Source organism: Neofelis nebulosa, chromosome 7, assembly GCF_028018385.1.
Source record: "Neofelis nebulosa isolate mNeoNeb1 chromosome 7, mNeoNeb1.pri, whole genome shotgun sequence".
Lineage (NCBI taxonomy): Eukaryota > Metazoa > Chordata > Mammalia > Carnivora > Felidae > Neofelis > Neofelis nebulosa.
Genome location: NC_080788.1, coordinates 146478069 through 146504310, shown reverse-complemented (window position 1 = coordinate 146504310; position 26242 = coordinate 146478069). Strand labels below are relative to the sequence as shown.

General features: G+C 62.3%; 3 protein-coding genes and 1 long non-coding RNA gene across 13 annotated transcripts in view; 1 reads left to right on the top strand and 3 right to left on the bottom strand.

Annotated features, from left to right (window-relative positions):
- Positions 1-87: 87 nt before the first annotated feature.
- On the bottom strand, positions 88-12152 carry ZFYVE21 (zinc finger FYVE-type containing 21). Of its 2 annotated transcripts, XM_058740425.1 has the most exons (8): positions 12015-12152; positions 4600-4650; positions 4065-4233; positions 3535-3610; positions 3361-3452; positions 2732-2785; positions 870-1012; positions 88-710 (listed from the first exon to the last, which is right to left on the bottom strand). In XM_058740425.1, exons 1-8 carry the CDS (start codon positions 12150-12152, stop codon positions 675-677), a joined length of 759 nt encoding a protein of 252 aa, XP_058596408.1. In that variant the 3' UTR covers positions 88-674. The 2 variants fall into 2 exon arrangements, with proteins under 2 accessions (XP_058596408.1, XP_058596409.1); XM_058740426.1 differs by lacking the exon at positions 2732-2785.
- On the top strand, positions 10934-23775 carry XRCC3 (X-ray repair cross complementing 3). 7 transcript variants are annotated; one of them, XM_058740421.1, is made up of 9 exons: positions 10934-11646; positions 13249-13364; positions 15726-15933; positions 17633-17770; positions 18095-18307; positions 20028-20182; positions 22287-22499; positions 22657-22703; positions 22798-23775. In XM_058740421.1, the coding sequence occupies exons 3-9, from the start codon at positions 15879-15881 to the stop codon at positions 23027-23029; spliced, it is 1053 nt and encodes a 350-aa protein (XP_058596404.1). In that variant the 5' UTR covers positions 10934-11646; positions 13249-13364; positions 15726-15878; the 3' UTR covers positions 23030-23775. The 7 variants fall into 7 exon arrangements, with proteins under 7 accessions (XP_058596404.1, XP_058596403.1, XP_058596402.1 ...); XM_058740420.1 differs by lacking the exon at positions 10934-11646 and adding an exon at positions 12187-12274; XM_058740419.1 differs by lacking the exon at positions 10934-11646 and adding an exon at positions 12331-12421.
- Positions 20997-26242, bottom strand: part of KLC1 (kinesin light chain 1) — a 68724-nt gene continuing 63478 nt past the window's right edge. For all 3 annotated transcript variants that reach the window (XM_058740403.1, XM_058740404.1, XM_058740407.1), the window contains 2 exons: positions 21732-21804; positions 20997-21416 (listed from right to left, as the gene is read on the bottom strand). In XM_058740403.1, the coding sequence (XP_058596386.1) occupies positions 21769-21804 (36 nt within the window). In that variant the 3' untranslated portion in view covers positions 20997-21416; positions 21732-21768. The remainder of the gene's footprint in view (positions 21417-21731; positions 21805-26242) is intronic.
- On the bottom strand, positions 23724-26234 carry LOC131517805 (uncharacterized). The gene is made up of 2 exons (XR_009264847.1): positions 26077-26234; positions 23724-25927 (listed from the first exon to the last, which is right to left on the bottom strand). It is a non-coding gene; the product is annotated as an uncharacterized LOC131517805 (long non-coding RNA).

The following is a 26242-nucleotide window of genomic DNA, read 5'->3' as shown; positions in this document are numbered from 1 at the left end:
CTGCGAGTCTTGTGTTTTGGACCCAGAGCGGAGCCGTGGCACGAGAGCTCGGGTTTTCTGGACACAGTGAAGGCGAGGGCCGATCTGTTAGTTTCAAAATAAGTTTTAATCATAAGCTTTATATACAAATTGTTGTACAATTATTTTAATAAAGGGAAATAGTAAGTGAAAGTACAAAAAGCAAAGCTGGCTTCTCCCCCTCAGTGAAGTGTCAAAGGTTTGTTCGTAGCCCAGATTAGTGATGCGGTAAGTGGACAGTCTATAAAACGGGCTCAGGGAGACTGTAAACTGACGCAATAGAAACCAGGATGGCAAACAGATCGGGCCCGGCTTCCCACTGCCCAAATCGTTACTCTGCAAGAGTGAACACTGAGGGGCCAGAACCTTCTAGCAAACCTGGGCACCCATAAAAACATGGTTGAAGTTACGCTAAAAAGAGTTCAGCAGTAGTGAGTAGTGTAGCTGAGTCTCTCCCGCCTCCAATTAAGTATCAACAGGATAGTGCACAAACTCTAAAGCACGAAGCTGTTTAGAGTGTTAACGAGCTGCGCATATCGCACTAGATCTGTTTCTCCAAACGCTCGTCTTGCGCTTCCCAGCACGTGTGGGGTTAGTTGCCTGTGTGTGCAGAGCTGGCTCCACGGTCCCCTGCTGACGGTCCGTCCCACATGGAGTCACTGGTCCCTCGACTCATAGAGGAGCTTGGTGGCCTACGACGTGACGAAAGAAGTGTGACCAGTCCCGTGCCCAGCTGCTACGGGCTCCCCCCACCCCCACCGGGCGGGCAGGGCTTCCTCTGGGAGAGGTGGGCCTGTACCTAAAGAAGGGCCCCGCCTCCCGAGCCCTGCCCGCCGCAGCCCACCGGGTACCTTGTGCATGGCCGCCAGCCACGCCGTCGACTGCCTCCTGCTGGCGTGTGCGTCCTCCCCGGCCGTCAGCTTCAGCTGCGTCAGGCCCTCCGTCCCCGGTGCTGCAAACCGCAGGGACATGCCTGTGGCCCGTGCGTTGCCTCCTGGAGAAGGGAGACGACGTGAGGCCCGCGGGGACCCCAGGATCCCACGTGCCCTCGTGGTGGAGGCCAGGGTGCCTCCTTCCCACCCCTCGTGCTGGTGCGGGGGTCCCAGGGGCACCGGTGGACGTCTGGAAGATGACCCCAAATTCACAGGATGGGAAAGGAACCGAGTCGCCTGGCCCTCCAGGGCCCAGGAAAAACCACATCACTGAGCCGAGAGAAAACCCACAGTGCCACCCGGTCCCACGTGGGGACTCCTGTGGTCAGGAAACCCAGCCAGGGCTGGCTCCACGCCAGTACCGATCCCACTGGCCGTCGCTCCCGCCTCGGAGCCATCCTGCTGTTGAGAGCTCGCATACAGGCTGAGGGACCAGTGGGGACCAGCACCAGAGAGGTGCTGACACCCACCCTGCCGTGTGAGCCCCTGCAGAGATGCAGTGAGGGGACCGGCCTCTGCAGGCCGCGCCCGGCTGTTCCCACAACCAGCCGCTCAAGGACGGGTGGCTCTCACGGCCTTGACCACAGAACGGTCCCGTGGGGACCAAGCGTCACCGTGAAACCCGTCTACGGCTTTTCTGCTCCGCTTCAACACGCGAGCTCCATTTTTGAGCAGGACTCCACCTTGTGGAAGATTCCTTCTAGCAGACACTGATCTCTGAGTCAAAACCAAGGGCCCACCTCTCCCCTGGGGTCCATGGACTGCAGATGACCCCCGTGGACAATTAGAGGCCCGATCATCCGTGCGTGTGGACAGGCTGGTTCCTGATGGGACCCCTTGACGCGAGTGCCCCCACTGGCAGACCACGACTCTGCCCACCCCCTGCTTCTCTAAGTAAGGTTTAATCGGCACAGCCACGGCCACGTTCCTGGGTCATCTCTAGTTGCTTCTGCACTTTGCAAAGATCCAGGCAGCCGGCAAAGCTAAGAACACGCACCACCTGGCTCTCCACAGGCCGGCAGGCAGCTCCTTCGGCCACCGTCACCTCAGGCAATTGTGCCACCTGCCCCCGCCAGCCCCAGGGAAGACAAGGGTCTACGGTTTTAAAGGTTCTAGAAAACTTCTGGCACAGCGGGGTTCATTGCACCCCCAGAACTTCCAGAAGGGGGCGTGTGGCGCCAGAAGCCCCCGGGCCCTGCCCAGGGAGACCATGCACCAGGCCAGCTGGGATGTGGCCTTCTCCCTGGCCCGGGAGGGGCCGGGACGAGGTGGCCTTCCTAGCAGGAGGCAGGCACAGGAACACCCCCGCTGACCCCCAGCTTCTCTGGGCCCTGCCTTCTGTACCCGGGGGTCTTCGATGCCCACCCTGCCACCGGCAAGCAGCCTGGAATCCCTCAGCACACCGTGCGGAGGGCACAGAGGCGGCGGAGCGCTGGCCTGGCCTGGCCCTGTGACCTCGGCATCGGCATCCAGGAGCTCAGGCCGAAGTGCGGAGCTGGCTGGGAAGGGGCGGGAGGGCGCCGGCCGTGCCCCGCTGCCCCTGCGCTCGGCCGGCTTAGGGCCGGTAGACGCAACACTAAACCCCCTCAGGGCTGAGAAACCCAGCAGATCAAATCCATCTCTACCCCCGATGTTTCCATTCATGCTTTATATACCCGCGTCTGGGGCCCAACCCCCTTTCAAATCGACCAACAGAAGGGACTGTGCACTTCAGAGGCGTGGCCCGGGCTGCACTGCCCGGTGGTGGCAGCAGGGCCGGAGGACGGTAGCAGGTGGCTGACCTTCAGAGGCGGGCTGGCTCCCCAGGAGGCTGGTGTAAGTGTGAGTGTCTTTTTCTACATCAAGAAGGCGGGCAGGCAGGAGAGGAGAACAACCAAGAGCCAATCAGAAAACAGAAAGCAAGAAGGATTAAGTCACGTGGGTTTTTGTCAGCACGGAATGCAAACTCTCTTCCCGTGGAAAAACAGCCAGAGGCGTAGAAGTTCAGGTGGAAAGATCCAGAATGGGCTGAACGTTCTGGAAGCTCACCAAGGAAATGGAAAGGAATCTCGTCCCCACGGGTGCCTGACAGGAGCAGGAAGTGCTAGTTCCCAATCAGCCACCACGCCACACCCTTCTGAGCACACGGATGACGCTGCTGCACTGGGAACGTCATCCTTGGTTTGAGGCCAACGATAAACGGTACCAAAGAGCTTGTATGTGACACGCTCAGGCAGATTCTCCTGAATTCGCTATCTTACACGTTAAGCCCCATTCACCTGGCAAGTTCCTAAAACCATGTACTAAATCCAAGCCCCTAGAGGACGACGGGCTGGCTCCTCAGAGACTCTGCCGACAGACTCCGTCCTCGAGGCCCCTGTGTCATCCCCAAAGTCGCCCGCGCCGGCACCAGACTTCCTGCCGCACTCACCTCCGGGCGGAAAGCCTTCCGTGAGGATCTGCACAGTCGAAATGTGTGCAATGTCGATCTCGTGGCGGCTGTCCCCATCCAGAAGCAAGTACCTAGGAAACAGGGTGTCCGCACCACGTTACCCCGGGGCCGATGTGACAAGGCTGTCCGTGCCCAGCAGCCTCTGCCTCTCACCTCTGGTTGTTGGAGAGACGACAAACCATGGTTTCTGGCTTCTCAGAGTTTCCAAAAGTTACGAGAAAAGTAGCTCCTTAGGATACAAAAACAAACGTGAGAACACAACCAGCCCCTCCACCCCTCACCGCCCCCCCGGCCCGGCAAGGCCAGCTCCCGGGGAGGCGCGCACACGGGACGAGATGAGACCAAGTGAGTCAACAGCGGTGGCTGTGCCCGCAGGTCCCCAAGGTGAGGCGGCAAGGCCATGACGGAGGAGATGCTGCATTTCTGTAAAGCACAGGGCACTGCTATCGGGAGAGGTTCTGCACACCCTCAATGCTGCCGCCAACGTCCCGTCCTTCCCCACGAGGCACCCACACGCTCCCGGGGGAGCCAGGGCGGCACCGGAACGGGACAGAAGGCGCACAGAACGGGCCCGGAAGGATCGCGGGACAGGTGGCAGGAGGGAGACCACGGTGGGGGGGGAGACAGCGCTCTTCCAGGTCGCCTGCCAGACGGACACCCAGGACCCGGCGACCCGGGCTTACCGCTCAGGAGCACCTTGAGCTGCTTGTCGTAGAACTCCGCCTCCTTGTGCGACACCAGGGCGCACTCGGCACACTGCCGCACAGGGTCCACGAAACACATGCGCCGCAGCGGCACCTTCTGGCCACAGCACTTGTCACAGAAGCACTTCCCACACCGGCGACAGTGGTGCTGCGGGCGCAGGGGTGGTGCTGAGGGGACAGAGGACTGCCCCCCGTGCCCCCCCCCCCTCGGGACCACCCGTCTACACATGCGGCCCCGTGCTGGTCTTCGCCACTGGAAGGAGGAGCTGCCAAGGGCGCCGCGCACACGGCAGGCCGCCCTGCGTCCCCGGCCCACCTGCCAGGACGCCCCACCTCTTCAGAGGACGACACCCCTTTGAGGGCAAGACCCACAGGTGTGGCGGCGCCCAGCTGGTGGTACGGGCATGGGTCACCGTCTGCTGTTCTCAGGCAGCCCCCAGGACACTCAGGTGCGTCGGCCGCCCCCCAAGGGGCTCGGTGCCGGCCTGGCCCCCACCCGACGGCCTCAGCTCACCTTTCTGGTCAGGAAGTCAAACTTGGCGTCACACTGCATGCACCTCGGGCACTAGGAGGGAAGGAGCGTCAGGACCCAGCTCGGGGTGCTGCCGGGAGAGCCGCCCTGCCGCCCCGTGACTGGGGGGGGGGGGGGGGGGGGTGACACGTTGCAGGCACAGGTGGGCTCCGGGTCCCACAGGCCAGGGACAGGGCATGAGCTCGGGGGGCATCTCGACGCCGGGGGCAGCGGTCAGAGCCCGAACGGCCACGCTAGGGCAGCCACCTAAGGACCCCCAGTTCTGGTGCCGGAACCACGGGTCGGTGTCCCGGAAGGACCACGTGATTCCACGGCTGGAACTAGCGGGAAGTGGCCCCGACACGGGAGCATCGCTTTCTAGGTGAAGTAGGTGACGTGGCGGCCGAACAGGGGGGAGGCCCCCACGAGGGACACCTCGAGTCCCTCAGTGACATGGCCGCACGTGCATCGGGATGAGGCTGAAGCGGGATGTGGATGGTGCGGGTGGGATATGGGTTAAAGGCGGTCACCGCCAGGCCCCGGAAATGCCCCCAGACACTTCTGGGAGTGAGGGAAGCAGAGGGAACCGGCGGCTGGGCTCCGGGGGACAGGTGTCCAGGCCCCGCAGCTCCCGGGAGGGCAGGGACCACGGCGCTGTGCTGCAGGGGGGGCCTCCCTCACCCCAGCACGCAGGGAACAGACTGAGTGCAGCAGCCGTGCGACCGGCACTGAAGACAAGGGACTCCAAATGGCCACATCGTCACCAAAGGGACGAGCTCGGGTTTCTTCTCTAACACAAGCCAAGAGTCGCTCCAGACCTGCCGCGAAGCACCGACGGGCCATCCCGCCGCTGACGACGCTAAGCTTCCCCCGCCGTGGGAGAGCCCCTCCCGGCCCCACCGGCAGCGCCCGCCCGGAGGAGGGCTTCTGATCATAGGACAGCCAGACCGCACGCGACCCGGGCAAACCCGTCAGTCCTGCCCAGCCGGGGCCGTCCCCCAGTGTCCTTCCCTCGTCCCCACCCACCACCTTCTCTCCACTCAGCCAGGGGCACGCTCGTCCCGCAGGGCAGCAGGGGCAAGCGCCAGCCCACGCCTCCCGCCAGGTGACCTCTCCCCTGGCTCTGCGTGTCCCCTCTGGGCCTCGGCCTCCTCCAGGCAGCCGTAGGCTGGCGCACGCGAGTCGGGCAAGCGAGTAGCTCTGAAGGGATTCGAGACAGAGCCAAGTGCCCATGAACCTGTGTTGATCCAGAGCAGAGGCCAGGGGTGCTGGGACCCCGCAATGCTCCTGGAAGGGACCTCGGACCCACAGCCACACTGGGCCTTGGCACGCGTCCTCCCACGGCGGGCACCCTTTTCAGACACCATCCTGCAGCCAGACGGGCTCCATGTGGCCGCTGCCCCTGCACTGGGAGCGGGGTCTAAGCTTTTCGAGATCGTGTGACTAACAGTTTCTTGTTACCCCGTTGCTCCTAAGCTGCTTTCTGGACGTGGATGCAGGGCTTGGCCCACCTTGGCCTTCCAGAATCATCTACAGAATCCCCACCGGCTTTGAGTGTGAGCTGGATACTCACTGCCCTGCCGCTGCCTCTCCCTTTTGTGAGTTCTGGAACTCGGGCCTTGGAAGCGTGGCAGGGCCCCAGCCTCTGTATGACCCCCGCAGTGCCAGCCACAGAATCCACTGGAAAAAACCAACAGCGAGGGTGTGACTGGTGAGGCCCAGCAGCCCAGAAAGCCTGCCTCACTCCGCGGGAAGGCTCTAGCGCCTCCTGGGGTCTCCTGTGGCGGCCCCTCTCTTGCTCCCTCTCCAGCAACGCTAACAAAGACGGTCTCACGCTTACTGTAGGGCTTGTGTGTTTGGGCACGTTGAAAGACCAATTTCTATCTTATTTTGTTTTTATTTGAGAGGGAGGGGCAGGGAGGGGGAGAGAATCTCCAGCAGGCTCCACACTCAGCACAGAGCCCGACGCAGGGCTCAGTCCCACGACCCCGAGATCGTGACCTGAGCCCAAATCCACAGTCGGACGCTCAACCGGCTGAGCCGCCCAGGCGCCCCAAGACCAATCTGTAAATGTAAGGCGACAGCCAGGACGTAAAATGTGCTTAGCAACGTAAGCGACATAGGATTTTATTACTGTAAATAGGCAACGAAGTGATTCAGAAAACGGGCAGATCTTCAAGACAAGTAACTTTCTGATTACTAACAGAAGAGAGCCTTCTAAAATTCTCAACAGAGCAATTTAACATGAAGAGAATGGGAAGGAAAAAAAAAAAGGCAGAGACGAGAGTAAAAATACGGCCAAAGAACTGCTATGGTGTCTGATGAACGAACTGCACCAGGAGGGAACAGAAACCACACGCGCGAGCCGGGTGCCAGCAGCCGCGGGCCTGGAACCAGGGCGAGGGCGGCCGGCCCCCCTGACCCACCCTACCGAGCCTGAGGCCCCGCCCCCCAGCACCACCGCAGGGTGGGAGGGGCGGGGCCAGCAGGGAGGACGAGTCGGGGCAGGGCCCACCAGGAGGGTCCCGCACAAGCGCCACTCTGGCCAGATGACAGACGCCTCCGCTAGGGTCGCTGGGGGAGGCTCCAGCCTCGGGGGGGGCGGGGGGCCCCCACGCTCACCCCGCAGGCAGGCCTGGCCGGCAGCGGGGCGGGACGCTGGTGGCAAGGAGGCACCACGGAGGAGGGGCGACTGGGGCAGGGGCACGGGGAGCGCTCCTCGCGAACTTTCCAGCTCCGCACACCGCACACACCCCCCTGGCCCCCGACTCCGTGCTGGTTCGGAGGGGGGGGCCCACGGCGGACCCGCGCCCGCGGATGTGGAAGTTGAGACGAGAGGGAGGCAGGTGCCACAAGGTCAGCTTCCTGGTGGATGCGCGCGGGGTGGAGCGCGAGGAGAGGCCAAGCCCGGGTCACAGAAGGGCCTCCGCCACCGGACCCTCGCGCAAGGAGCTCCAGAGGTGCCCCGGGCAACCGCAGGACCAGCACTGGCCCCGAGGGTCTCCCCTCAAAGTCTAAATAGTTGGAAGAGGGGGGCCTGGATGGCTCAGGTGGCTGAGCGTCTGACTCTGGACTTTGGCCCAAGTCGTATCAAGGGTGCGTGAGCTGGAGCCCCGCACGGCGGGCGGAGCCTGCTTGGGACAATTTCTCCCTCTCTCTGCCCCTTCCCCGCACACGCTCTTGCTCTCTCTCAAAAAAAAAATGTTTTTTGGTGGAAAACAATTTAGAGAGTTTAAAGGAATGTCAAAAACAAAGCTACTGTAACAAAAGAGCTTGGGGACACCTGCCCGTCCTCCCTGGGGGCCCACCCGCTCCCACAGCGCCCCCCTGCTGGCTGGAGCCAGGCCCTCGACACTCCCTGTCTTAGGTTTCTCAGACACAAACAAATCCGGAAAATAAGTTTTCGCGATATATGCACAGGGGACGCCTGGGTGGCTCAGTCGGTTAAGTGCTGCCTTCGGCTCAGGTCCTGATCTTGTAGTGTGTGAGTTCGGGCACAGATCAGCGCAGATCCTTCAGATCCTGTCTCCCTCCCCCTGCCCCTCCCACCCTCTCCGAAAAAAAATAAACAAAAAAATATTTTTAAACAAATAAAAAAACCCAATATATGTATTAATGTATCTTTATTGAAAGATAATCCTTTCTAGAGAATAAGAGAATTACTCCTAAAATATTAAATGACTCATCTCAAAGATTTAACTCCTTCATGAGTGAGGGAACCAGTAAACTGTTAAAAAACCAGCTCAAAAGAGACACAGGAGGTCCTGGGGAGGGGACGAATGTGACAGTGGATGCGAAACAGCTGGCATCACAGGAGACGTGTTCCTCTTGGGACAGGGCCCCCCTGCGTCTCCCCACCCAGACCCCCATCACCGGGGGCTCTGAGCCAGCGGCGGACGCAGCGCCCCAGGCACGAGCCCGCCCCGGGAGCAAGTGCTGGGCCTGCCCGGCGCCCCCCCAACATCAGAGGCTTCTACGCAGCCACAGGGCCCAGCACCCCCATGCGCTAGGTGGTGTGCCCCCCGCCTCGCGGTCCCCGAGGCGGGCGAAAGCCCCCGCCTGTCCTGTGCCTGGCAAGTGTCTGCAGAGGACCCCCTGGCCGTGTGACCTCGATGACTCACAGTTGCCCCCGACCACCTGTGACAAGGCTGCACATGGACCCCAAATCCCCATTCCTCACCCCATTCTCGACCGGCTGCCCTGTCTGTCCAGACTCGTCGGTCGGAACAAAGGCCCATTCACCTCGCTTGCTCAAACCTGAGTCAAGCTTCTCTCCTTCCTTCAGGCCCACGGATGAAATCCCACCCTCAACCCGTGTGCAACAGGCTGACCTGGGGTGCCGCAACCCCCGATCGCAGGTCACACGATCCGCGCCCCCTCGCTGAGTGGACGCCTCCCCTTCCCACCTGCTCTCGTCCAGTTGGGTCCTGGGTCCCTCCCCGCACAGAGCAAGCCCTTGCCAGGCCGGAGACACCGGCAGATCCCCCAGGTTCGGGGTCTCCCTCCGGCAGCAGTTCCCCCCCCCCCCACCCGCCTAGAACACTCTCTCCCAACTTGGGATTTGGTTTTGATCTGACACCCGTGCTCTCCTTCCCACTTCTGTGACCACAGAGTATCCACGTGTCAAAATGATGGCCCCGAGCTGTCGGCATCGCTGGTTATACCCAGTGCGGAAGTTGGAAGAAAGAGGGGTGCAAAACTACAGGGCTTTTACGGCTAAAACAGTATCTCACGGCCTCGTGCCCAGAGAGCCCACCCCCAGGCTTCCTCCTCCCCGAAGCCACTAGGGAGCCACAGACTGTGCATCCTCGGGGACCAGCAACTGTTATTTCCGGGGCAGGAGGCCGGCTGGGAGGCTGGGAGGCTGGGAGCTACGGCTGGCTCAGGGCAGGCGCGCGTGCGCGCACACACACACACACACACACACACACCCCAAATTGTCAACACTCTCAAGGGACGTCCCTGCAGGCCCACGCGACCAGCCTGGTGCAGGGTCAGGCACCTAGTAAGTACACAACAGACGTGGAACGGGCTGGCCTCAGAGTGACCCGATGGAAAGTGGGGCCGAGATGAGACACGAAGGACCATCCACAGATAGGTCAGCAATGCTAATTGGCAAACAACCGGAAGCGGGTGGAGGCTGAGGCTCTATGGGTCACCCTCCTGCCACGTTCTACCTACTTCCCTTCACCCACTCCAAACCACCCAGACCCACCTGCCTCTCACTACCGGCATCCCCAACACCCGAGTCTCCCCCCTGCACACGAGGGTCCTGGTGTCCCACACACACTGAACAGGCAGGGGGCAGCTGAGGGCCAGGCTAGTGGCAGGGGATCCGCCCCACCCCCTTCCCCCGGAGCTTCCAGAACCTCCTAGCCCATTCTGCCCCAGACTGTTTCTTTTCCTCCAGAACACTCGCTGTGCTAACCTCTGGCCTCTTGGACCAGGCCCCAGTAGGCTTCAAATCCGCTTCCTTTTCGAAGCTCACGGAGGTCCACCCTCCCGTCCCTCCTCCCCCAGGCTCCCTGGAAGGCCTCCAGGGCTCCTCAGGTCACAAGTAAGAATTCCCACAAGCAGGGGGCAGGGGGGCTCCGAGGGGCCTTTCTTTCTAGGTGGAAAGGAGCCCCCCCCCCCCAATAGAGAGACAGACTCAAATAGATCAGGCCAACTCTGCTCACTTCCTGCTGTTCAACTCAGGCCCGAAAACACAGGCACTTTTCCAGGAAACACCCCTGGGCACGGCAAGAGGGCACACGGAGCTATAGCTGTTACTCCAGTGTGCAGAACTGGGGGCAGGGGAACCGTGCCTGGGTCCAGACACCCTTCTGGGACTCCTTGCAGACGCCCACCGAGTCCGGCGGGGCAAAGTTCCGCAGGGGGTCAATAGGGCAGAGTCTCTCCAGACTCCTGGGGGGGCGGGCGGGGCACTCCCCGACCACCCTCGATCTGGCCACAGATTAAGTGCCAGAGGTTCACGGCCTCCCTCCCCACTGCGGGAGTGCGCGGTTCCCTTCTGTGTGCACGACTTTTCACCCGCCCGTCCCCACGACGCTCCCTGCGATTCCCACTTCCCCAACCACAGTAACACGTGTCAGCCCCAGTAACCCAGGAAGGAACTCTGTGACACGGACACATTCAGGAGAAAGACATATATTCCTTTATCTCTGACCTTCCACAGCACGAACCGGGGAGCCCAAGTGGGGAAGGTACGCGCTGTCAGTTCAGAGAGCCCCAGCACCAAGAGTAAAAGCGCGCAAAATAAAGAGCACAAACAGGGCAACAGGGAAGGGGAGGGAAGGGGAGGGAAGGGGAGGGAAGGGGAGGGAAGGGGAGGGAAGGGCCCGGGGAGCACGCGACAGTGGGGAGGGCGGGGGCAACGGCGGGCAGGGCAAGAGGGCGGGGAGGGCAGGAGGGCGGGGGCGGCGGCGGCGGCCGCTGGGCCTCTCCTCGCCGCCGCCCTGCCCCGCCGCCCCTCCCCAGCTCGGGCGGGCCTGCCTCGCCTCGGACACCTGATTCCACTCCGGTGCTGACAGCCTGCCGCCGGTAACTACGGTTCTGGGGGAGGAAGGCGTCTCAGGACGCAGGGGCGCTTGTCACTTAAAGCGACTCAACCATCACGGCGCGCTGACTTCTTTAGGACGGACGGATCTACAGGAACGCACGGAGTTCCTCCCCGTGGCCTCCCGGAGCTGAGAGCTGCTGGCTTATGGGATCGGGTCCAAACCCCCTGGCCTGCCACGCGAGGGCCTTCAGAAGGGGCCGCACCCACCCCGCCCACAGGGACAGCGCGGGGCCTCCCCACCCCTCTCCGCTGCAAGCAGGTGCGGTGCCCGCCAGGACGCCCTCCTTACCGTCCACCTGCAACCTCCTACTCAAAGCCAGCCCTCCGCTCGCACCGCGCGGCACCCCCCCAACCCGGAGCGCGCCGCCTTCTAAGGAGGCGGGGGGACTCTCCACCCCCCACCACGGGGCAGGGGCAGCGACGGCGTCTCAGGGGCCCCAGCTGAGCAGCTCATCCAATGGAAGTGGAATTCCCACGTGACCTCGCAGGTGGGCCGAGACCCGGACAGAGCAGGAGGGGCGGTCCTTGCGGGACCCACCTAAGTGGGGAGTGGGCGAGCCTGGACGCCCCGAGAGGGAACCAGGCAGAGGGCACTGTGCCCAAGGCCCCGGGAGGGCCGGAGCGCGGTCACCGGGAACCCGGGGTACCGACGGCGGCCGTGGGGGGCCCCGGAAGGGCAGCAGGAGCCAGACGAAGCGCCTCGGGGGCCCGGGTCGGGGCACCAGGGAGGCACGGCGGGCCTGGGGCGCGGACCGGGTAGCCTTAGCCTCGGAAGGGGATCCTGGGCGCGGACGGGGGTCTCGGGCGAACAGGGCGCGGACGGGGGGCGGGAAGCTGGCGGGCGGTGGCGACCTACCTCCTTATCCGGGACCCACTGCGGCTCCTCCAGGCCGAAGGGGCTGCCAAAGGCGCGGTGCTCGGGCACCATGCGCAGGCCGCTGGGGGAGCGCACCAGCTTCTTGGCGTCGCGGCGCGCGGCCACCTCGGAGGACATGACGCCGCCACAGCGCTCGCCCGAGGCCCGGGCCCTCGCCCCGCCAGGAGCCCCGCCCCGCCCGCGTGGATGACAACGGCCGCGTCCAATCGCCACGCCCGTCCGGGAGAGCGGGCCAATCGGTACCCGGGACCCGCCCCAACGCTGAGCTGTTCAATCCACGCAGTCGCACCTCCCCGGCCACTCCGCGGCCCGACACCAATCGGCAGTGAGGGCCCGCCCAGGCACGCCCCGCCCCCCTCGGGAGGATGGAGACTTTGGATTGGCCAGTTAGTCTGCGTCGTATGCTGCTTCCTCTCTCATTGGCGAATCCAAGCAGGGGCGCCTGGCTCTCATTGGAAGAGGAGGTTGTAGGGGGCGGGGCAGTGCGAAGAGGCGAGCGGAGCGCGCGCGGGGTGAGAGTGGCTGGCCGTGGGGCGCGCGGCGCGGGGGCGCGGGTCGTCCGCACCGTCGAAGCCCGCGGGCGGGCGGAGGGGACAGCCGAAGCCGGGGGTCCTGGCGGTGGGAAGGAAGGTGGGCTCGGAAGCCGGGGTGCGGGGGCCGCAGAGGCCCGCCCTCGGGGCTGTCACCCGTAGGGACCGGAGCAGGCCGCCGCGCTGGGTGAAAGGTGAGCGAGGGCTGCATGAAGTCGGGGTGTGCAGGGGTGGGGGAGGGCGGGGTCTTGTTGGGTCTGCGGGACCCCCAGGTGTGGAGGAGCCGCTGGGGGGAACGGGACAAGGTGGTTCAGGGGCTGGGAAGGGAAGGGGCTCTCAAAGGAGGAAGAGGGTCTCGAGAAGGGACGAGGGCCCAGGTGTCCAGGCCAGGCTGCTCTGGAGAAACCACCGTGGTGCCCAGGCACGGCCCCCAAGTCACCGGGAGGCGTTCCCTGCCCGGAGGGCTCATCACCCCCTCCGGGGAGGGGAAGCCAGAAAAGATGCCCGGTCTTGGAGCGAGAGCCGGCTGCTCCCACCCGGGGAGGCACCCCGCAGGCAGGAGAGCGGGGAGACTGAGCAGCTCCTGTGGGATTTGTCAACAGGCGGGTCAAGAACTTGGAACAAACAGCCGGGACCTGCATCCCGCTTGCTGACTGTATGACCTTGGCTTGTCCGTTTCCTAGTCAGCCACATCGAGGTGGGAACACTGCTGTTGCGAGGCTTGAGTTCGTGTTGTGCGAGGTGCCTGGAACAGTCCTGGGAACGGACTGTGTGTCTGATAACCGTCTGCACTCCTCTGGTGAGTCTGGGGCATCAGTGGGGCTGCCTGTATTCAGCTTTGAACTGGCGAGAGACACGGGCTTTGGTTCTGTTCTGTGGGAGATTTGGGCAGCCCTCCCCGTGGGGGCGCCGTGCCCTGCCCTTCCGCCAAAGCTACTGGAAACCTGAGTCTTGCTGCCCGGAGTGCAGGTGGGCCGGTCTGTCTGTAGCTGGAACTTTCCATCCCTGGGAGGGGCAGGGGTGGGGTGGGGTTGGCAGTCGGGGTCCTCAGGCCTCCGCCCAAGGGGCCCTGAAGCAGGAGAGTGTGATTCCCCCTGGCCCTCCTCAGGGCTTCCCTCTGGCGGGACCTGAGCTGCTTGAAAGTCGTATTCGATTCTACTGGTTCCCACAAACGTTGGGTTCTCTCCTACAGCTCTGACCCCCTCGCCCAGCGGCATGGCATGTTAACTGTCCCCTTAAACAGGAACTTAACGTTAATGCTCCGGGAAGCTGCTTCCTCTGTCCGGGCCCGCTGTGGGCGTGCTCCGTGCCCAGGCCTCTCCCTTGCTGGAGGAGCGCCGGCCTGGAGGATGGCTGGCTCACGCCCCTGCCCCCAGGGAGGCGGGGGGACAGGGCGGCCACCTGGGCCTGTCTGTCCAGCTCCCGGTCAGTGTCTGCTTTACGCAGGTGCTCCACCAGTGGTCACTCTGCTTCCGGAAGCCCCGTTCCCCCACCACATAGGTTCGAGGCGCTGTGGTCACCTGCCTTGATATCCTGCCCTGTGTCTAGTGGCTGGTCAGAATCTGAGTTTAGTATCCAGGCACGTCCCTCTCCTGGCCATTCATCTTCACAGTCCAGACCCCAGTCCAGCCTGTTGGCCGTGTGTGTCACATCAAGGCCTTCCCGCCCCCAGGCACGCCCCAGGGTCTTTCCACAGTCTGGGGGTGGGGGGACACACACCGTCTCTGGAATTTGGAAACAACAGACTTGGTATCTTGTCCAGGCGTTCTCTTGTCCTGGAGGAGGTTTTGGGTGGTGCCTCCCTGGGTCACCTCTTCCCGCTCTTGTCCTCAGGGCTCCCAGAGGTGCTCTCCCCACCAAGCCAGGAAGGCACACCGCGTGTCCTTTGGCAACTTACTACTTGTCCTGGAGATGATCTTTTTCTTGCTTACCTGCTTTCTGTCTTCAGGAACCAAACGTCACACACATCACCAGCCCACTAGAACCTTCCGTATACTCAGGGCACCTTCGGAGCTCGTCACCGTCCTCACCTCCTCTCGCTGTGTGTAGTTGGCACTGGGGCCCTGCGTTCAGGCACCTCTGACGGTGACCCCGCTGTCCTCCAATTTGCAGTCCCGGTGGCCGTCGGGGGGCCGCGGGGGAGCCGGGGCTGTGTGTGTCCTCCCCGGCCTCGGCATGTTTCCTGTCAGCCCTGGCCTGGGAGCTCCTGCTCACGCCTGAGCGTCAGGCTCCTGTGCTGTCAGTTCTGGGTGTTTTGGATTTCTCCCTGCCACACCGGTTTCCCCGACCAGCCTGTGAACGTGACCGTGCGGGCGACCTGCTTCCCGAAGCTCCAAAATCAACCTGATGTTGTCCAAATCAGTAACACTCTAAGCGCTGCAAGGGGAGGCGACCTCCGACCTTCCCCTCGGCTGAGGCCTTGCTGGTGGACCTGGGCCCTGGGTTCAGCCCGAGTGGCTGCTGGCCTTGGTGTTCCCACACGCCCTGCTGCCTTCTCACCCTTGCTGATCTGGGAGGCCAACATGGAAACGTGGCTTGCTAGAGAGTTTCTGGGTGACCCTGGGCTGAGTAGGGCGACCAGCGAGGGTCGGGCTGGGCTCCAGTCCCCACGGCATTCGGCGCGCGGTCTGGGCCTCGGGAGGGCTGCTGGCCAGGAGAGGGGCGGGGGCCGGCCACACAGTCTCCGCTGTTCTCTGCTGAAACAGCTGGGTGGTTGTGGAGGTTCCCGCTTGAAAACGTCTCGCGGGATTCAAAAGTCACTCTTTCCATTCTTTCCAAATCCCCGCGGGGACACACTTCTGCCGCACGCAGAAGACGCGTCATTCGCGCGAGCCCAATGAGCATGGTCCCTGTCTGCGTCGTCCTCACCTCAGAGGTGGGCCAGGCAGGGTGCTCACCCGTGTACCAGGTCTCCAGGCCGGGACTCCGGGTTGGAGCACATGCTCATTTCTAACACTTTCTGCAGGGGACGGAACAGGGACTGCCTTGCGCTGCCCTGGCCTTTAGAGTGGGGGTGGCCGGGGGACATCCCTTCAGCCGCATCACTGTGCGGATCGAGTCTTGGTTTCTGAGGTGGCAAATGGTTCCTCTAAACCAGGTGTCGCCTTAGACTTACTTCAGTGGTTTTCCTGGTGCGGTGAAGTCTCTCCTCCAACCTCAGGGCTGACGGTGAACCCGTCACAAAGGAGACTGCGTACCCAAGCCACTGTCACCCCGCGGTGCTCTGCTCCTGGGGGGTTTGCACTGACAACAAGCGCATCGGCATTCGTGTCCCTGGGAGATTATCCGTGGTCGCAGTCAACCTGTCGAAGAAATGGATTTGGATCAGTTGGACCTGAGTCCCAGAATCGCTGCTGCGGTCAAGAAAGGTATGTTTACCGGTGTTTGTGTCGAGTAGATACGTGAAGCGTGTGGGTGGACTTGTGTGTCGTGTCCGGGAGACACAGCGAGGTTGCCGAGTCCCCCTTCCCCAAGACAGCTACTCCTGATGAGTAGCCAGTGCTGGAGTGTGCTGCAGGGTCTTCAGGGCCGTGTGTGTGTGTGTGTGTGTGTGTGTGTGTGTGTGTGTGTGTGGACTTTTTCAAGTTAGATTTTATTTTCATCAAAGTAATACACGTTTATTTTCTAAAACGTGAAACGGAACTACTTCCGCCACTCAGGAGTCTTTTGGCGATTTCTTTGTGTTTATATCTGGACTTCTAAAAACGTGCTTACGTCGCTGTGTTCGGTTTGTCAGTGTCTGCGATCACGCACGGGGCGCCTGTGACAGGGGTGAGGGCTGGCTTCCTGGTGCACCTACTTCCCCCTCCCCCACCACAGCTGGAGCACAGTTTGGGCCGTGAGGGCTGTGACTGGGGACATCATTACTGCTGCTGAACTGCGAGGTTTTGACGGTTTCCTTTATTACTTCCCCCCAAAGTTGGTAGTTGCCTCCTTTTTTCAAATTCTGTGTTTTCCGTGTACATCTCGTTGTCTTTTCCCACATTGTCCAGTATGTCAGCTACGGGTGCCTCTTTTTTAAGTGCCCAAATGGGTGAGCTGGACGGCTTCCCCGTTGTGTTTGTCTTCCGGTGCGTCCTTCCCCAGCTGCCCTGCACCAGCTGGCGTGCTGGGCCTCCCATCTCCCCCGTCTCCCGGGGCACGTGACAGGGAAGCTTGTTGATCACAAAGCGTGGAAGCCGGAGTACACGTGGGGGTGACTTGGTGATGTCTTACGTGGGGGCACAGTCTCTGGTCCTGTTCCTTCGTCCTTGGCTCTTGGTTCTTCCAGAGCCTTTCAGTCATTTTGTTGTGTTTTCCCTTTGGTCCAGTCTGTCCATCTGTCTTTTCACTGGAGCCTTCAGTGCACATGTATTTAAGGTAATTCCTGGTATGTTTGGGTCTAACTCTCTCTTATGCTGAGCTACCTATTCTGTTGCTTTTTGTGTTGTTTTCCCTTTTTTGCCATCTGGGTTGGTTGGATACATTTTTTAGCACATTTTTTTCCTACTAGCTCGCAAGTAATGTACTTATCCACCCCCAACAGTAATTTATGCTCTCTCCTCCCCAAATACCAGATCTTCTGGATGTGTTAACTCTGTGACCCGCCCCTCCAACCCGGCTGTTGCCACTGGCATTGTAACCTCCACGCAGTCTTAGCTCGGTCCCCGCCTTCCCGGCTTTCCGCTGCAGTGACATTTGTTTGGAGCCCGGCTTGGCTTTCCTAACTGCACGGTTCTCACCCTGCCCCGGGGTCACCCTCAAGCCTTGCCTTGGTGTCGGCCTGCCTGGCCACAGAAATGCCCTTCCTTGGGACGTGTTTTCAGGATGTGGCCACAGCAGGTGGCTGATGTGCTCTGGGCACCTGGGAGAGGCCCGTCCCCCTCTCGGGCCCCTTCCCTCCCCACTGCTGTCCTCACACTCTGTCCAGGGGCTCCCATGGCTTCAGGGAGTGGATGGATCTAGCCCCTGCCTGCTGGGTCCCCAGAACTGGAAGACAGTGCTCTGGAAAACACCCGTCGTCTTTGCCATGCTGCCTTGCGTTACTGTAGTCTGAACTTGTCCTGTTCTGTCTTTGTGTAATTTCAGCCAAACTGAAGTCAATAAAGGAGGTTTTGCATTTTTCTGGACCAGACCTGCAGAGACTAACTGGCCTCTCCAGCCTCGACGTGCAACACTTGCTGAGAACGGCCTCCCTGCACCTGCGGGGAAGCAGCGTCTTCACAGGTGGGCACTGGGGGCGGGTGGGGGGGGTGGGGAGGGGCCTCTGCTCTGCCCATGCCTGGGGAGGGATTGACGCAGGGCCACGGTCACAGCATCGGGACAGGGACACAGCAGGTGTACAGGGGAAGGGCAGGGGGACGGAAGAGATGGGACCAGGCCAGGCAGTGCGGGAAGCGGGGGTGGGTTGGCAAGCAGAGCCAGAGCCCACGGGTGCCCAGAGAGCACAGCAGCTAGGAGAAGCTTCCACGCCCGCCTCCTCCCTGCCTTCTGGCTCCGAGGTCACCTGGGCCCCCGGCACGTGGTGACCGACGCCCCCTGCGCCCCCAGCTCTGCATCTGCACCGGCAGAAGAAGAGATTCCCCGCCCAGCACCAGCGCCTGAGCCTGGGCTGCCCCGTGCTGGACGGCCTTCTCCGCGGCGGCCTGCCCCTGGACGGTGTCACCGAGCTGGCCGGTCACAGCTCCGCCGGGAAGACCCAGCTGGCCCTGCAGCTCTGCCTGACCGTGCAGTTCCCTCCGCGGCACGGAGGCCTGGAGGCCGGTGAGTGGCTGTCCCCACAGGCGGGCGGGGGCAGAGTTGGGGGAGGCGGGGGTCCCCGGCCGTGCCCAGGTCGCACTCATCGAGTCGGGGCCCAATGCCACCTCCAGGGCCATCTTCCCGGGTCCCCGTCTCTCTCCACATGTGCCGTGGATTCCACCCGAGGGAGAGGGCAGGACCGAGGACCGTGGGCCCTGCAGCCTGCCCTCCGTAGGAAGCGGCCCCTGCTCCCTCGAGGACCCCGGGGACAGTCTCCGTCTGGGCACAAAGTCCCCCTTAGGCACTTTTGTGCGCTCTCCCGCCGCCAGCCTGCAAACCACGTGGTCCATGGAGCCGGACACCTCGGACAAACGTTTTCCTCTTTTTCAACCTTTTGGGGACGGGGCAGACAGGACCACCGAGGACGGCGGGGGCGGCCGGCCCCTGACGCGGTTTTGCATCTGTCAATTCTGCCCAGGGCGTGCGGTGGAGGGATTTTTCCAGGCTGCCCGTGCGGGTCTCTGAGCGTTAAAAACTTCAATCGTTCTTACTAAATGTGGTGCCGGAGCGGACGGGTCGCACCTCGGTAGCTCCTCGGTAAACGTTGCACGGTTCCTCTCGAGCTCATCTGCTCGCCCGGCTTCCCGGACAGGCTGGGCCACGCGGTGGGCGGGGCACGCGGCCGGGGCCAGACCTCCCGGCCCGGTGACACACGCATGCCGCTGGGACCCATGTGGGGCGCTGGCAGCAGGGACCTCTCCTGCTCCCCCTGTGTCCCGAGAGCCGAGGACTGGGGTCGGTGCCGCTCCCGTGAGCCCGGCCATGGGCGGGGGCCTCCGGGCCGCGCATGGGGGTTGCTCACCCGCAGCGGGCCTCTGTGTCACCCCTGCCCCTGCACCTCTGGGCGAGGGTGCAGGTGCCCGGCGCCGGGTGGACGGACTCGGCCTTGGAAGCCGGTCAGCGGACGTTTCCTGTGGCGAAATGTCTCTTTGGAGCCTTTGCCCCGGTTCGCGGTTGGGTCGCCTTCTGTGGCCGACTTGTAGGATCCTCGTGCGATCCGGACGCGAGCCTCTCCCCAGACACGGAATTCACCGTGTTTTCTGCAGGGGTCTCCTCGTTTTCTCGTGGATTATCCTGTGACCGAGTCCAGTTTCTCTCTCTGCCTTTTCTCACTTGTGCGGTCTGTGCCACATCGGAGACCCCCTCTCCCAACCCAGGGTCCCGAACACCCACCCGCGTGCTCTCCGGAGTTTGAAAGCGTCGGCTCTGGCGTTCGACGGGTGGATGGAGTCCGTGCCGGGGGTGAGGGAGGGCCCGGTCCCCGCGTCCCCGCACCATTCACGGGGAAGACTTCTTTCTCTCACCGGACTGTCCCGGGACCTTCGTTGAAAATCACTTGCCACAGACGTTAGGGTTCGTTTGTGACGGTCCCCAGTTCTTTCCAGCGGACCTGGGGTACGTTGTCTGGCGCAGGGGAGCCAGGGCGTCACCCCAGGGTGTTCAGGTCACAGCAGCCCAGGATCACAGGAGCGGCCTCGAAAGGAGAATCTGGGAATCTGGGAAGCGTGCTCCGGCAGAGCCTCTGAGGGGAATCCGAGGGCGTGTGCAGGCAGGGCATTTCCAGAAGCCCGCGGGCCCTGATGATCCCACTGGCTTCACTCGAGACAGGCTAGGGCAGACCCGCGGGGTGGCGTCCTGACAGCAAGGGGGCGGCAAGGGAGACCACCCCCCCCTGCCGCCCCAGGGGCCGTGTACATCTGCACCGAAGACGTCTTCCCGGACCTGCGACTGCAGCAGCTCATTGCGGGGCAGCGGCACCTGCGGCCGGACGTTCCGGGAGAGGTGATCGACAAGATGAAGTTTGGCCACCAGATCTTCATCGAGCACGTGGCCGACGTGGTGAGCGTCCTCCCTCTCTGGCCCCGAGTTCTGTGGGGAAGGTGGTCAGGTGGGCCAGTGGACAGAGCCGCACACACGACCCCCACACCGGGCCGCCACCAGCACCAGGCAGCCAGTGAGCCGCCACAGGATTGGTGACCTGAAATTCAGGCTGAACCGGTCACCCCGCCCACGGGGAGTTGCGGAGGGAGGCCCCACACGCCACCCACCGTCCCCATCCCACGGGGTGTGCCCCTCAGTCCCCTCAGTAGCAGGGAGCACCTCCCTTGCCTCCTGGCCACCCGGCCACCCTGCGGTGACCATTCACTGCCCAGAGGACAGGCCGGCTGTCCCGGCCAGAGCAGTCTGTCGGGTTTGACTTCTACCCCTGACGGAGCAGAAAGTGCATCGGGGCACAGGAGGTCCCCACCTGGCTGCTCCGAGGGGGGGGCAGGGGACACGTATCCGGAAGCATCAGCAGCATCCCTCCCTGCAGACGGGCAGCCCTGGGGCAGGAAGCCCCAGGGAGAGGGCTAGGAGCACAGTGGTCCTGGCAGGCAGGGGAAGCGGCCCTGTGACCTGGTCCGTGCTCAACTCAGATCATTATTTGAGGGAGGGACGAGCAATGAGTGGAAAGGGTTCAAAAGCTGAGAATAAACCATATAGCAGGAAAAAAAAAAAAAAAAAGTTAAGAAAGCCTCCGCATGGGGCTGGGGGGAGCCTCTCCTTGCAGCCCGGCTTCCCGAGTGCACCCCCGCACCCGCTGGGCAGGGACCCCGGTTCCCGGGGGACCTTCCCCCACTTAAGAATTGCTATAAAAACTGCAAGTAAAGGGTAAGGCATATAAACTTTTAATTTTAAAAAAATTTACAATAGAACATATCACACACAGCTTCGGGAAGTAACACGGTAAGATTGGGCACACGGCCCCAGGCAGCCAATGCCTCTTCCTTGCACTTTCGGGACACGGGGGTCCCGGGAACCGCGGCCCAGGAGGGAGGCTGCGCCCACCCCGTCACCCTGGAGGGGCCGAGCGTGGCCGTGGCTTTGCAAGCGACGTGTCCTGGTGAGCGGTGTGGCTGTTAGTAGGACAGTGTGCTGGTGGCACGGGGACACAGGAGATGAGGTTAGTGCTGCAGGCTCTCAGCTCCAGGGCCCTCCAGCCTCGGTGACCGTCCCCTGGCTGTCACAGGGCAGGCTCTGGCTGCACGTGAGCAGTGTTGTCCTGGGTCCTCCAGGGCCGGGTGTGGTTTCACTGCAAGAGAAGGCAGCAGTCAGGGCCAGCGCTTTGAGGCCCACGGTGGTTTCTGAGAGCCGTTCTGAAAACCGCGCTGGGGGCACCAGGCGTCTGCCCTCCTGCCCAGTGTCGGCCTGGAGCCCGGGGCCCTGCTGTGGGGACGGGGCCTGCCCTTTGTGCACAAGCAGGGCCTCAGGGCTGCGGTTCCGTTTCCACCTCCTGGGGGAGGGGGCCCGAGTCCTGGCTCCGCAGGGAGCGAGTGCAGCCACGACCTGCCCAGCCCCCAGGTGTCCCCAGAGCTGCCTGCGGTGACGGAAAGGGGACGGGACTCACGTTAATGCTGGCGTCCTCGAGGCCACTGCTGCTGCCATCATTTTCCACAAAAAGAGGCTCTACCGAAGACGCCCTAGAGGTGGAAGCACAGAACTGGGTTTCATTCAGGGCGAGGAACCAGACACTTGGCTGCTCTCTGGCGGGATGGCCAGTGTGCAGTCACCTGGCACCAGGGCCTGAGGCCACCCGGCCCCACCCGGGAGCCTGGCCAGGGCCGCTCAGGGCACCGCACTCGGACCCCAGAGGTAGGCAGGGGTGGCCTGCCCCTGTCCGCCCCCCCCCCCTCCATGGGGTGGGGCTGGGCAGGGGACAGGGCTCACCGCCACCCCTAGACCCCGCCTGACGAGAGTATGGTCCCAGCGACCAGGGCGGTCGGTTATGAGCCGGGTTTCTGCTACGGCAGCACCCCAGGGGTCAGCTCCTGGCACGGGGCCACCAAAGGATGAAGTCCTGGTCACTGTGATGGCCCACAGGGTGAGGAGTGAAATGGGAAGGCCGTGAGGGGTTCTTCAGTGCAGGGCACAGGCGCTGACCGCCACCTCCCTCGGCCTCTAGGACGCCCTGCTGGAGTGTGTGAGTAAGAAGGTGCCCGTGCTGCTGTCGCGGGGGATGGCCCGCCTAGTGGTCATCGACTCTGTGGCGGCCCCGTTCCGCTGTGAGTTTGACGGCCTGGCCTCAATGCCCAGGGCCAGGCGTCTGCAGGCCTTGGGGGCCACCCTGCGCCGGCTGAGCAGCACGTTCCAGAGCCCCGTGCTATGCATCAACCAGGTGGGCCCGACCCCGACACCCCACCCCACCCCACCCCGGCCTCAGCTTGGATTTTAGGGAAGTTCAGGGGGGTGGGGGTGGAGGAGTGAGGCCACTCATGCTGGGGCGGGTGGCGGTGGGGTCCTTGCTGCAACTGACCCTGGTCTGGACCTCCCAGGTGACAGAGGCCGTGGAGGAGCAGGGCGCGGCACCCGGGCCACAAGGGTGAGCCGGGCCCAGCCCACGGGAGGGACAGTGAGGGTGGCAGTGGGTCCCCCGAGGTTTTGTCGGTAACCGTTGGGCCTGTTTTCTGTCTCAGTCTCTGGGAGGAGCGGGTCTCTCCGGCCCTCGGAATGACCTGGTCCAATCAGCTCTTAATGCGGCTGATGGTCAGCCGGCGCCGCCCCGAGGAGGAAGCCGTCCTCCCCCCGCCCGGCCGCCCTGACCGCACCCTGCGGGTGATCTTCGCCCCTCACCTGCCCCCCTCATCCTGCTCCTACACCGTCAGCACGGAGGGGGTACGGGGGACTCCCGGGACCGAGGCCCGTTGATATGGCAGCTGCAGAACGGCAGGCCAGGTCCCAAGAAACCCCGAGTCTGGCGGAGCCCTCCACACTCTGCAGGCACAGGGGACTGACGTCTTGACCCAGGACACCCATCGCTGGGACAGGATCTGCTCCAAGGGTTGGCTACCCCTTCTCAACGGCGGGAAGGCAGTAAGCACGGATGACCCGCCTGACGTGGCCTCCCCCCGGGCAGGGCTGTCTGCCTTCACGCCCCACTGCCCCCCACGCTGCCTGGCACAGCGGGCCCTGGACCCTTTCGCTATGGCCTGTTCTCTGCCGGGCACTGTCCTAAGTAATTCATCCACGTCGGAGTGCGTCTCCTTCGCGGCCCCTGGGGATGGGCAGTTACCGTCCTTGGTCTCAGGGAAACTGAGGCACAGAAGAGTGAAGTGACTTGGCCAACCTCCTGCAACTCCATGAGCCAGACGCTGATCCCCAGGCTGGTACCAGGAGGGCAGGGACATAACCTGACCCAGTACTAGGGTGGAGGCAGAGGTCCCCGTAACTGGGCAGACTCGCACTGTTTTGACATTTTCTAGAGCAGAAAAATTCACTTCTGACTTCCACCCCATTTTTAAGTAGTCTGGGACTCTCAGAAGGTTGAGAATGGCTCGTGTTAAGTAAGAAACCGTTCTTTTAGGGTTGGAATTTTATAAAAGAGCCTTTCCGCAAGTGCAGGGACTTTGCAAAAGGAAATAAACCATTTTACTATCGTAATTAAATACAAACAATTCCGGGTGATTTTCTAGGCAAATCACACCAACAATGAGCAAACCACAGCCCCCAAGACCGAATGTGCTAACGAGCCCCTCCCCAGAAGCTGCAGGCCCACTGGAGCACGAAGGGTGCAGGGTGCCGGTGCACGGTGCCTGCCCACCACAGGCGAGGCACAGGGCTGCAGCCGGACTTTTGTCTCAGTGACAGACGGCCCTGGATCCCCTAAGGAGTTCCCTGCCCACACCGCCCACCCCCAGGGCTTGTCAGGCAGTCCTCCCGGGCTGGTGGTCCCCATGGTTACGTCCACAACACCGTAGAAGCCACGTCAGTTCCCCCCATAATAATGGGACAAATGCAAAATGACACGTCTTCATGACCGCCCCAGCCACCTGAATGACGCTTGGGAGCCCTGACGAGACGCCCGCGGCTGGCTGGAGCCTCTGCTTCGATCGGTGTTATCAAGTAGCACTTGGCAATTTTCAGAAGTCTGATGGTCATGCAGTGCACTGCTCAACAGCAAGTGCAAACATACCAGAGTATAGCCTCATGTATGCACCTGCTTCCCAAGAATATTCTATGAAGTTATGACAATGAAAGAGCTGTCTATAAACTATTTTTAGCAATATTTATAGGTTACTGTAAACACTGAATTTCTCATTACGTGATATTCCTGGCGGCTTTCTGACCAAACATGACCGGAATCTCTTCGAATTCCGGGAAAGAACTACCTGACTCCCTCCAGTACTGTAAACACAGAGACCCTGCGGAGAGCCGAGGGCGGACGGCCCAGCCCTCCCACAACCTCCCCCTCAGACCCACAGAGCCAGCTCACGTCACTTCCTGCCTGTCCTCTGGCCAGGAACCTCTAACTCGACGGGAGGGATGTGGAATGGGTGCGGGCCTGAGGCCCCCTCGCCGGGAGAGGAAAACACTGAAGAGGAGGAGGGCCGGCCGCCCCCACTGCTTCTCCTCCTCGAGAACATTAAAATCCAGACGGCCAGACAAATGAGCAGAGGACAACCAGCCTCATTTGTTTTGATACAAGTTCAAAAATCAGAAATTACACACTTCCAGGCAGCGTCCCCTCTGAAACATGACGGTTTCTTACGACGCGGCGTAAGGAGGCTGCATGGTTCCTCACAGCCCACAAAGGCAAGCTGGCCTTCAGAGAAGGGGGCTGGCGGGCTCACAGGCGGGGCCCCGTTTCCACCAAATGGAAGCTTAAATCCTACCCCTGGCCCCACGTGCATCCTTCCTGAGTGCCCTGGTTTCCCAGGGAGACGTGTCACTAAGTTTGAAAGGGGGTAGGTTTCCAATGTATGGGATCAGCGTCGTGGCTGGAAGAGCACTTCCGATGAAGGGGACAGGGGAGACGGGACAGCCCTTGTCCCGCTCCACAGGTGACACCATGCTCCCCCCGCCCCTCAAACGGGAACTTCAAAGTGCACAGTGCCCGCGTGGACACACAGCCCACTCTGTCGGCGGCGGTCTCTCGCAGCCTGCAGAGTGGACAACAGTTACGAAGCCGGAGGCTGCAAAGCCCAGCCGGCCAGGCGCTGAGGAAGGAGGCGCGGCCACAGAAGACCTGGCCCAGGCACCGCACGCTGGCCTCCGGGAGGGAGCGAGCAGTGTTCCAAACAGGTGGTCTAGGCCACGTGCTCTGGTATTGTCCCAGGACACCCGTCAACGAAGTCCCCAGGCCCCGGGATGCTGCCGCCTCCGGCCCGCAGCCCCAGATCCACGCCTGGCCTGAAGGACACGTGCAGCAGGTGGGTGCCCCCGCGGGGACCCCCAGGGAGTCTGTACGGCGAGTGCCGAGGTGCCCTGTGAGCCCCGACGGAGGGCCCCCGGGGAGCACGGACCCCAGCACGGTGCAATTTCTGAGCAGGGGGCTGGGGGGGCAGCAAGTGCCCTTGCTGTGACCCCTCCGGTAACATGACATTAAAAGAAAGTCCAAACGTGCAGCATCTCACAGGGTACCCCAAGTTCTTCAGATCTCCTCCGGAGCTAAGTGATGAGTCGTCCTCCTCCAGCTCGGTGGCCTGGACGCGCCCCTTCCTACAGCTGCTGTCATCCGGAATTACAAACAGTATTTGTTCAGTATTTTCTTCGCCGGCCAGTCAGTCTGGCAGATTCCCTTAGGGTTGATTGGGAACCGTTCTAACCCTACAAAGAAAACCTTTTTTTAAGCCTGCATGCCTACATGCTGAGTGTACAGGGCCCAGGAGAGGGGAGATGGGCCCCGGAGGGGTGGGGGGGGCCACACGGCAGGACTGGGGACTCGGCAGAGAGCCACCCCCACCAGAGAGGGTCACCTGTCTCTCCCAGCTCTGAGCACCAACTGTCCTCTTAATTCCGGGCAGCATGGCCCCAGACCATCAGATGCTCATTCTAGAAAGATGCGGTTTAAGGTTCCAGAGTCTTCATTTGTAGCCTTAACACAACACTAAAATCGAAAACAGATCTTGGCGTGGCGGCCGT